At 42.2% G+C, this 11003-nt stretch overlaps 2 protein-coding genes across 4 annotated transcripts; one reads left to right on the top strand and one right to left on the bottom strand.

The window, feature by feature from the left end:
* Window positions 1-3: 3 nt before the first annotated feature.
* mkrn2 (makorin, ring finger protein, 2) lies at window positions 4-7114 on the bottom strand. Of its 2 annotated transcripts, XR_006031198.1 has the most exons (9): window positions 6980-7114; window positions 6432-6560; window positions 5936-6132; window positions 5413-5750; window positions 4841-5055; window positions 3402-3512; window positions 2367-2511; window positions 1844-2132; window positions 4-1617 (listed from the first exon to the last, which is right to left on the bottom strand). XR_006031198.1 is itself a non-coding variant. In XM_042089054.1 (8 exons), the coding sequence occupies exons 1-8, from the start codon at window positions 7009-7011 to the stop codon at window positions 1983-1985; spliced, it is 1317 nt and encodes a 438-aa protein (XP_041944988.1). In that variant the 5' UTR covers window positions 7012-7114; the 3' UTR covers window positions 4-1982. The 2 variants fall into 2 exon arrangements, 1 of the variants encoding a protein (XP_041944988.1); XM_042089054.1 differs by having other exon boundaries at window positions 4-2132.
* Window positions 7115-7250: 136 nt separating this feature from the next.
* mkrn2os.1 (MKRN2 opposite strand, tandem duplicate 1) lies at window positions 7251-9852 on the top strand. Of its 2 annotated transcripts, XM_042089068.1 has the most exons (5): window positions 7251-7583; window positions 7666-7712; window positions 8178-8340; window positions 9197-9414; window positions 9582-9852. In XM_042089068.1, exons 1-4 carry the CDS (start codon window positions 7345-7347, stop codon window positions 9411-9413), a joined length of 666 nt encoding a protein of 221 aa, XP_041945002.1. In that variant the 5' UTR covers window positions 7251-7344; the 3' UTR covers window position 9414; window positions 9582-9852. The 2 variants fall into 2 exon arrangements, with proteins under 2 accessions (XP_041945002.1, XP_041945003.1); XM_042089069.1 differs by lacking the exon at window positions 9582-9852 and having other exon boundaries at window positions 9197-9554.
* The last annotated feature ends 1151 nt before the right edge of the window (window positions 9853-11003 follow it).

The following is an 11003-nucleotide window of genomic DNA, read 5'->3' as shown; positions in this document are numbered from 1 at the left end:
GTGTACATACCCCAAAATACATGTTCTTTATTTGACTACATACTTGTATACTTGAATACATACAGTTATGCAGGGCTTTTTTTGTAAATACACAGACAGTAAACATGACTATGAATGACCTTCCCATACATTGTTAGAAGGGCATACAACATTCCTGGTGGCACTTTTCTTATAAATAATAATACATACCCTTTGATTTGTACAGTTTCATATTAACATGAACCACATTTTCATATTTGCATGAAATATCTCCTTTAATAATATTAGGACGTGATACAAATTATTTGTTTTTTTATGCCATTTCACAAATACTTGTGGGGAAGAGAACTTCAAGTCAAATGATGGGCTGTAATGTTGACCTACAGATGCATGAGAAAGAGCATTTCTATAAATGTCCTTCACTGCAAACACTTCAGCCATGTAATAACACACCATAATCACTGCTAATTCATTACAGTCCTTTCAGAGCCACTCAAGGCTCTATATGACCGCATGATAAAAAATTCTTATGACGTAAAACATCACATGCCCTAATATTCAAGCTTGAACACAAGTTGAGCTAAGTTTGCAAACACCATATTGTATACTGTTTATGTTCTGATTAAACTTTCTTGGGTTCAATTACCTAAGAAAGTCACAGAAAGGTGCTAGGCAAAGGGTGCACAACCATAAGGTCAGATCATCTACACAATCAAATTAAAAGAGTACATACAGGGATCAGCTCACCTATAGGAGAGTGCCGAGTGGTCAGACCCTAAACTCAAGAGGGAGCCTGACTTCAAGCAATGGAGTCCGTCTATAGCACAACCCTACACTGAATCGCATACACTAAACTCCAAAGGATAACTGAGGCGTAGACTCACACAAACTGGATTAATGAATTCACTTTGGCTTTTTTGTGCCAAAATATCTGCACTGTTCTATAAAGCCTTCTTTGAAACAATAAGAGGTATTCTTTTTATATCTTTGGGTTTAACCCAATAGTACTTGAAAGCAAGACAAGACAACTGAATTAAATACTTATTTATATATTGCATGATTTCATAGGGCAATTTCGACAAAAATGCTGATAAAATTTGAGCTGCCTTGTATTTCTGAAACTGCATTTCAAATGATGTGCCCTCCAAATCTTAAAATAAGCAATAGCCTATTTCACATAATTCAGCAGAAGTATATAAATGGACATATGACTCAAAGCACTCAAAGTTGAGTTAAGTGCTCTGAGATCTAAAAAATAGTAAGGCTTCAGTCACAAAATAGAAGACCACAACCACAAATGTGATATCAACTACAGGGAACATACAGAATCTCTGAGAATCTTAATGGTGGTTGGGAGTAACTGTTGGGAATCATCTGTAGCTTTCACTGCTCAAACTCTGGCCCTAAGAATGGACTTTTTTCCTCTTTAGGTCATCCCCTCCCTGCTTACTTCATCTTGTATTTAACTGTTTAGCCACAAACATGCCATGACCTTAGCTTGTCTGAATCTGCGTTATGTGCGCTGATCTGCCAGGTCTCACAGGGCGTCTCTTCTGCTACAAAAGTGCATTAGGAGCCGCGTGCCACTGCCAGGATCAGCCCCTCAACTTCCACCGCAGATGGGCCACTAAGACCTCACTGTGAGAGAACATGGATGTCAATCTGGCAAAATTTACCTGATTGCATTAAGAAAATATAGCAGCTTTCACAAACATAACTGGTATTGGTGTGAGTACAGTAAATTTATAACGTTTTTTTTTTTTTTTTTCCCCATATACAGAACTGCCATAGTCTTTCACTAAAAATGTACCACCCAATAAAAATGCCATTTTAAAAAGCCTCATTTTCAACATGAAAGGCTTACCAGTGAGCACATTTTTATTGCCCAGTTCAGTACACAGTTTGATATGAGCCTGTGGGTGATCCTGTGGGCCATGAGTGGGTGTGAGTGCCAGGGGGACTGGGGGGCGGGGGGGGTGGGGGGCAGGGTTCAGTGCTGAGCATCAGTGAGGTCCTGGGGCCCCACTCTCGCTCCCTGCTCCCGACAGCTGCATGAAGAGATCCCCCAACTCGTTCACCTCGTCTTCGTACTGGGAGGCCCCGCGGTGCTCACGCTCCTCTATGAAGTCCCACAGGCGCACGGAGTTCAGGAACTGAAAGGTGACATGACAAGACACACACACACACACACACACACACACGCACACACACACACACGTTTAGGCAACTTCATACAACCTGATGCAAAAGTGGCTTGCCAAATGAATGTACCATGGGATCATCATGGGAATCCATACAGTCCATGCCTGCATCCTCTGTGCCCAAATATTTACAGGGGTGGTCAGGGACACCGGGTTGAGGTCAGTAAGAGGAGACCCCGTCCTTACCCGCACGTTTCCCTCGGAGCTGAGCTGCTTGCGAGGCTTGTCAGGTTCTGCCAGTGTGCCGTCAGGATAGGCATGCAAATAGAGACACTTCCCTCCAAATGGGCAGGTTCCTCGTCCTTGGTCAAAGTACTTGCAGGGCTTCTTACTTCAGGGACAAGCACAAGAACAATTCAGACACCATGCACTACAACTAGGAATTGGAATCCCATGTGACCAAAGACAGCATGGATGTTCAGATACTTCTCTGCTTTCGTGATACATTCAATCGGCCATGGAGTCGAGGTATGTATGTAACATTCAGCCACTTAAGAGTGTTAACTTCAATTAGGCCACATATGAAGTGTATGAATGTGCCCTACAGGAGCCATGTATGTACAGAGAAGGAAGAGAAAAGAGCCATGTCTTAAGCTCGTCACCGCTAAACCTTGAAGGCAAAGCTAATATTATGGAGTTGATACAACATCAAGAATGAAAGGAGTGGAATCTGGTTACAGGCGTAACTGTGAATATCAACAAACCATGTCTGGCTATTTGGGCATGAGTATCTGGGACTGCTGGTGCTCTTGTTCTTTTTCTTGCCCAAGCCTCTCAAGAGCAGCTTGCTACACTTCCTCCTAGCATATAGAGCCCATCAGTAGGGGCTTCAAAAGCAGCTGGTGGTGGGGACAAGCACTTCAGTCAATGCAGAGAGACCTGGCTGCTGACCTTTGGGGTAGCTATTTATGTGGAGCCCCGTGAAGCAGAGTGCTCTGGCTGTAGCCCACCAGCTCTCCATGGCTGCCCGAAGGTCACTGAACAACACGGCCCAGACAAAAGAGCTGCTGCCTTACTGGCGCTAATGGTTATTAAGGATAATATGCAAAAGGCCACTAATTCCTTCTATAGCAAAATAAAGCTCATGGTATACAAGGTTAGTTTAGCGTGAATGCAAAATCAGAACTGCTATGCAGTGAGGTGTAGTGAGTATGTGGAAAACTACAGAGGAAGTGAAAGCTCAAAGCCAAAGTCCTGTGCGCCACTCCCAGTCTCTCTTACCTGACGCCAGATTTGAACTCTTCAATGAGGCGATTCTTCTCATCCTGATCTTCTACCCAGTACACACTGGGAATGACGAACTCAGACACAACTCTACACTCGGGACAAGACCTGGACAAAACACAGACAAAAGAAACAGAAGCAAATATGTCAACAAGTTGTTCATTGTTCTGCAGCACATGTATGTATGTGTGTGTGTATGCGTATGTGTGTGTGTGTGTGTGTGTGTGTGTGTATGTATGTGTGTATGCGTGTGTGTATGCATGTATGCGTGTATGTATGTATGTGTGTATGTATGCATGTATGTATGTATGTATGTATGCCATGGGATTCCACTGGATTAATGTATTCAGGCATTTCACATTACTACATACATAATTATGCTTCTGTTCTGATGGGGTAGATGCACTTTGTTTAAATGTGATTGTGTGGTGATCACTTGAGTACTTTCAATGTCCTGCTGCTGCCTCCTGCAGGTGTATCAAGGAAACACATTTTCATTTCATGAAACCTGAATGGTTCTCGCTGTCCTGCACCAATCGTTGCCCTTACATTCACTCTTGGTCTGGAGATTTGTTTTCAGCTAGCAAAGTCAAAATGGACAAAGCCAGAAATATGATGACACGACCAGCACCATAAAAAAAGAAGACGCTGGACTAAAAAAAAAATATACTGTAATGCTACTCCCTCTTACAACCCCAAAACAGAAGAAGTTGGGACGTTGTGTAAAATGCAAATAAAAACAGAATGTGATAATAAGTCTGATCACTACACAACTTTTCCAGCATTTTGTTACCCCCGTCCCAACTTTTTTTAAAACATGTTGGTGGTATTAAACTCAAAATGAACATATATTTTCCATGAAATAGTCAAATTGGTCATTTTCAACATTTGATATGTTGCCTCTGTCCTTTTTACAACTAAATATGAGTTTAAAAGATTAGCAGATTATTACATTCTGTTTTTATTCACATTTTACACAACGCCCCAACTTTTTCTGATTTGGGGTTGTAGACTGGCATGGCCAGACTCAAATTCCTATCAGACTTATCTTGTCAATCAGAGTCTGGTTAACATTCCATTTGGGTTTGATTATGGGGCGTGCTTCAAGCGATCAGGGAAAAAAATGCCTCTGCACTTCTTCTTGATGTAATTACTTAAAGTGACCCATAACTCCGACTGATAGCTAGCCAAAATCCTGGGAATATGAAATGGGATTTTAGAATACATAACAGATAGCTGCAAGAGCAGACGACAGTATAAAATCCTTAGGGACCGCCGCTATCTTACACACACCTCACTTCTGACAACTGTGCTTGGTAAAAAAAAACGGTATTCACACACAGGGGACATAGTGTCCACCACAGCTGATGAAATGCCATTTCTTTTGAAACACACTAACGCCTCAACGTGCGCTTTTCCAGCTGTCTGGCACTCACTTGATGATCTTGTTCTCAAACTGCTTGGCGCAGCGCCACTGGCGAATGCAGCTGAGACAGTAGGTATGGCAGCAGCTGGACAGGATGCCGAAGCGTCGATCGGAGGGCGTGGCCTTCTCATACACCACCTCCATGCAGATGCTGCACACCTTGTCCTGGCTCTGCTGGGCCCGGAAGGCCTTCTCCATGTCCATCTCAAAGGCAATCATGCACATCTACATGGGAAGAGAAGAGAGGGAATATTCTCCAGTTCCATCTGACACATGCTAGGGATGGAAAAGTCCAGCCTCATAAGCGAACAGAAAAAGTGGAAAGTTAAAAATACAGTGAAAACACTAACTTCTATTGATGCTCCCCATACATTAAATGGCTATTATCAAAAGAACAACTGATGGACGAGGATTTTCCATCTCCAATTCCCAATGCATGTACTTCAACTCTTTCATATTTCACATGTGGCTAAGCTAAACCAGTACATTTCATTCAACAACCCACCACCATCTGTCTCCATGAAACACATTGTAACTGATAACCAATCAAAGGTGAGCAGCATATCAAGTGAGCTCTCTCACCTTTTCATGAGCTCTTCTCTGCTCAGGGTCCAGTGGGTGCAGCACCTGAAGCCTGCATATCTCACACAGGTCCCCATGGAGATAGGGACAGTTGTTGCCATAGTGACACTGTCCAGCAGCCGCATAAGGGCACAGTTGTGTCTGGGGCATCTCCGGGTAGGAGGATGAGGAGGAGGAGGAGGAGGGGGTCGCGGCGGCAGAGCACTCCAGCCCGGTCCGGATGGCGTCCAGGTAGGAGTGGGATTTGGCCTGCCCGCCGCCGTCTCGGTACTCCCAGCGGTCTTCCAGCACCTCCGCACTCTCTGCTGGGTGGAGGAGGCCTCGCTCACAGCCCAGTGCTAAAGCAGAAAAACAAGACGGTGTTTAACAGACTGCTCTCATGCCTTCAACTCTTTAAACAGTAGTAATATTAAAAGAGAACTGAATATCTATTCACTCTTGACATTGCTGATGTTGACTTGTAATTACAAAGACCCATTAGACAAAAGACAAAACAAAGTGCAGAAGTGATGAAAGCACCTACCTCTGTCTCTTAGCACCACTGACTTTTTGGCCGGTCTCCCAGTGTTTGTTGGTGGACCACCTCCTGACATTGGAGGTCCTGAACTGGTGCTGCTTCTGCTGGCCACATCAACACCTGGAGGCCCACTGACAGCACCGCTGCTGGTGCCACCCCCTACTCCACCTCCTCGACCACCTGAGAGCTTGACGTGGTCATACCTACATAGGCAGCAAGCCACGTTTGTAAGGCAAAAGCAAATGTTTTGCCACATATTGGCACAAAAGACTGAACATCTCGAGATCCACATATTAATATAGTGCATTAATATGTTAGAATAATGAAATGCATAACTGCTTTAGAAACTACTGCAGAGTTCAAATTCTAGGCTAGTAGTTTAACGTTAACTCTGTAATTCCAGGACGAAAAAAGCAGTAGGCCTACGTCTTCCATCACGAACATGTTTCAGAGAACACCACATCTCGCAATATCAAACAACAATGAACAAACTGAAATTTACCTGCAGCGGTCTCCATAGGCACAAACACCTTTCTGATAAAATTTACATATAGTTGACGGTTTACTTGTTGCCAGATCATGTGAAAACATACATCTGCTCCCTTCTCGACACACGCCATGGAGGAAATATCTTCAAAAAAGATGAAAAGGTGACATTCAGACGGTGCTAATCAGGACAAGTTATCCGAACAACTTATACAAAGAACAAGAGAGATTTCTCCAAGACACGCAATTACCACGGTAGAACAAAGTCATGGGGCAGTCTTTACAGAACTTGTTTCATTCAAATACTTGTCTAATGTAACATTTCATTAAGAACCATGCAGATTCGATTCGATTCGCTTGATCGTCTTCTTGCTAAAACAGGCGACATTGACAATTTGGCTAACGTTAGCGTGTTAGCCGGAGCACGTTAGCCAGTTCAGGCTGCACCATTTCTATCTCTATTGTCTCACCACAGTCACGTAGATAGAATCATACCAATATACTGCTTACACCAAACTTATATGACTCAAAATAGCACATTGAACACTGGCGTGTATCATTTACCTGCAGGTTACTTGCTTTGTGGACATTTTCATTCCATAGGAGCTGTCTTGTTTGTGTTCCTGTTATTGCGTTTGAGTGCAACCTGAAACTATCTCCCACTTACTCTAGTGGTCGATAATCCAACAGTTCCGCACCGTTGTCATGAACGGAGCCACACATTTTATCCGTAATTTTACACTATCACAAAAATGTTGCATGTTCTATGGTTAAATTAATTTAACGAAAAACGTTATATACAACTTGGACAGGTACATTTCACAATCTACCAAGGAAGATTGCTTTTATCGATTGAATTAATCGGAGACAACAGCGCGGATAGACTCCACCTCCTTACCTGTAGACTACGATTGTGACTACGATTATGAATGGAGAGAACAATTATCAAATTCAACCATTGTAAAAAGGCCATCTATCGTTTTCCAGTTGTAAATGTAGAAATGGATGGTCCAGGAGAAAACGAATTCAAACAATGTCCCATCTGTTCTGAGACTTTAATGTTTGACCTCCTCAACGCACCTGTCAGCATTCCGAGTCCATTTGTCAATGGACACAAAGTTCCTTGTGCTTTTGGAATCGGATCTGTGCACGGACCGTCTTTCCTCGGGTAGAAAACGTAAAATTTGAACAGATCGCCTAAATTGGAAATGCATTCAGAGCTTAACCATGTATTTTTTTTTTATTTGCAGGGAATGGCATGACACGGAGCTTCACGTTGGCATAACAAATTCCACAGGTTAGCCTTTTCGCATTCACCAAACTAGCCTAGGCCTACTGAAAACCTGGCACTGTGATCTGATGTGTATTGTCCTTCATGTATCATGACCAAATTGTTTCAGGCAAGCCAGATCCTACATTGAAAACGATGATTGATAGCTTACCACTTTGCTGTGGCAATTTGTTGCCTGCTGTCTCCTATCCCTTATGAAAAATAACTAGTATTTTGGGATAAGATATAGCAATCTTATAGGATAGCATAGTATATTGGGGCATACTATAGAAGTACTGTAAGACTGTGTACTATAAGAACACTAAGGCTATTGTGGAGTTAGGCCTATTGGGTCTACAGAGCAGCACTACCAAAGAACAATAGAAATCTTCTTTTTTGAAAGGGATACTTTTGTTGAATCTATACAACATCTCCTTATAACTGATAAAGTCAAATCTGCCCATTATCAGATTATTCAATGTCTGTCTCTAGGTGTGGTATATAACTATACCTTATCAGGACTCCAGAGAGATGAACATGGCTGGGAGAAATGTGTATGTTTGCAATTAGTCCCACCTTGGAGAGAGCATTTAAAACATACCTGGGACAAGGAGCTTGAACAATTCTGCTCCCATTCTACTTGGGCACCAGAACGGTACGGAGAATATAAGCTGTCCAGATAAAAGCTGAACAATAATAAATAATAGGCTAATGACAATAACTTAGATTTTTAGTGATTGTCAAGGTACCCAATGTCGTTTAACAAACAATTGAAGGAGAAATTCCAGCAATTTTTCACACAGATATCTGTTTCTCGAAGTCACAGAGAGTGTAGCCAAAGTCCTTTTAGGCAAGTCCCTCCATTCGGCGGCCATATTGCAACGCCTTTTGGGCACTCATCGGGCATCTGTTTCGGCAGAAACACGTGTGCGCAAGGCTTCACAACACATGATTGGCACATGTCTTCACAACACACCACATTATTGGCTCAATGTATTCACAACACAGCACATAATTGGCTCAATGTATTCACATGTCGACGTTTTGCCGCGGAAGAGGTGGGATATGTGTAGACAACTGATTGGCGTTACAAACTAACCCCATGCATTTCTATGGAGGATTTTTTGAGTGCTGCGTCTCCTCATTAGAAAGTCTCTGGTGTAGCAATGTAGCTGCCTGGCTGCTCTAGCTGTTGGCTGCAGAAACTCAAGCTAGGTAGAGCCGATTGTTTTTTCCCCCGTACTGACAGTACTTGGTGACCTCGAGAAACAGAGATCTATGTGAAAAATCACCCGGAATTCTCCTTTCAGAACACAAAATATCTAAGACCAGTTAAAAGTTTGCTGTTGTTTGTTTCCTATATAGATGATATCAAGAGTGCCTGAAATGTTTTTTTTTAAACCATACTGCATATTTCTGGACTTATGTTCAGTTTTGTGGTCAGACTGAAAAGGTCATTCACGCTGCTTCTCTGAAAGCAGAAAGCTACATCTTAAACTGATGTCTTACAGGTTTCACGAGGAGAGGGAGTTTGGATCCTGCTGCTATGGTTTCGCCCTTGCCTTTATAAACCACATACGTACCCTGGAAGGGAAACCCTCTTTGAGTAGAGAGGAATTCACAGGGACTCACATTCTTCCTAGAGTTAAGACGATCTCAAAATACATCAGAGTTTATCAAGAAATATCACAGAATGGTTTTTATATTGCTAACCAAATGGAAATGTAAAATAGATATTTAAATATACTGAGCAGTTTTGCCACTTTTTTCATTGGTCATGTTGGCAGAGATGACATCACAATAGGCCTTGGGTAAATGTCTCTATAATTATGTAGTAATCTAGTAAATTATTAAAACAAAGCAAATTATGTAAGTAATTTATTAAACAATTACAATAACATTCAAAAATACACTTAACATGCATATGATTGAGAATAGTGATCAAAATTTAACTTGTAATTGAATAAAAACAAATGATGTAAAATGTATACAAACACGGACACAAAATAGATATTTAAATATACTGAGCAGTTTTTTCACCTGTCCAGCTTTCAGCACTGACCACAGTAAGCTCATGATGTGCGGAGCCTCAGTAAAGCAATATAAACAACACACATGATACAGATGCAGTTGTGTGTGTGTGTGGTGGTGGTGATGGTGGTGGTGGGGGGGGGGGGGGGGGGGGGGCGATAACCGATATGTAAAACCAATATGTCAGTTGTCAAAAAGGGGGGTAGATAGTAAAGGCTATATGCTGCAAAAATTTCATTCAAAATCATTTAATTATGCAAACTTTTCTTTCTTCTTTTGATACACAATTGTCTATCAACTTGCATCACTTTGCAAGTGTAAATCTTGTGTATCATGTTAATCCAAGAGCTGAGTGATAGCAATTATTTTCATGGAGTAGGCCTGCACAATGGGCTATGTGCTTGTTAAGGGACCTGTCACAAAGCGGATGCTTTGCCATCGTGTGTGTGAGTGCACGAGAGGGAGAGGAAGAGGTGCATGCGTGATGGCAAGTGTTACGGTTGAATAGTTTAACAAAACAGTTTTAAAATAGTTCTTAGGCTATTTAAGCATGCAATTTGTGTCCATGTGTAAGCTATAAGCTACACTTTTGAGAGCCTAAAAGGCACGTTAATAGCCAGCTCAGGACGCGATTTTGTTCAGGTCGGATTAATTTACGGTTGGCCCTGGGTGCATGTAGTCTTTTCTGACAGTCCGTTTCAAAAAGGAGCAATTAGACTTGACGTTCGCTATCGCATAATTTAGGACTTGTCTGTACTATGTCCGCCGAGGTGTCCCGTTATTCACAATTAACGAACGAGGCGGAGGCAGAGAACTCCCGACACACAGCACCCGAGTTTGTGGGATAACTAGTAAACAGCATCAGTAACGTGCATCAATCGGGAATTCGCTAAATGAAGGAAGTGGGTGCTTTACTTATTGATCCGGATCAAAGAGACAATAGCTTACAAAGTGGTGTTTTTGTAACTTCAGTGTAGATGATTGTGATTCACTGCAACTTCAGCAATATAGGCTACCTTCCTTACCTTCGAAAAATAGCTCCGTAGGCTACAGCTGAAGCCCAGTCTGCCTCAGTGAGAATCCTAAACTTTGTCTGTGTTCAGTCTTCGATCCTGATTGGCTGCATTCGTGCTAACGAACAAATCAGACTGTGTAGTGGGCGGGACAATGCTCTTGACCACAGAGTAGCAAATTCAGGGAGTGAGAGACGCTGAGACGCTTTACAGACAAAGTAGCGCGTTTCATTCTTTATCCATTTCAATATCGGCTTATCGGTGGAAAAAATGA

This window comes from Alosa sapidissima, chromosome 4, assembly GCF_018492685.1.
Source record: "Alosa sapidissima isolate fAloSap1 chromosome 4, fAloSap1.pri, whole genome shotgun sequence".
NCBI classification, from domain to species: domain Eukaryota; kingdom Metazoa; phylum Chordata; class Actinopteri; order Clupeiformes; family Clupeidae; genus Alosa; species Alosa sapidissima.
This window is presented reverse-complemented; position numbering and strand designations above follow the sequence as displayed.

Coding starts and splice junctions, on each gene's coding strand:
- mkrn2os.1 (XM_042089068.1), top strand. CDS start 7,345: ATGGAGAGAACAATTATCAAATTCAACCATTGTAAAAAGGCCATCTAT. Junction 7,584..7,665: donor CACGGACCGTCTTTCCTCGG/GTAGAAAACGTA, acceptor TTTTATTTGCAG/GGAATGGCATGACACGGAGC. Junction 7,713..8,177: donor TGGCATAACAAATTCCACAG/GTTAGCCTTTTC, acceptor GTCTGTCTCTAG/GTGTGGTATATAACTATACC.
- mkrn2 (XM_042089054.1), bottom strand. CDS start 7,011: ATGAAAATGTCCACAAAGCAAGTAACCTGCAG. Junction 5,056..5,412: donor AGAGAAGAGCTCATGAAAAG/GTGAGAGAGCTC, acceptor CTTCCCATGTAG/ATGTGCATGATTGCCTTTGA. Junction 2,133..2,366: donor GCTCCGAGGGAAACGTGCGG/GTAAGGACGGGG, acceptor GTCACCTTTCAG/TTCCTGAACTCCGTGCGCCT.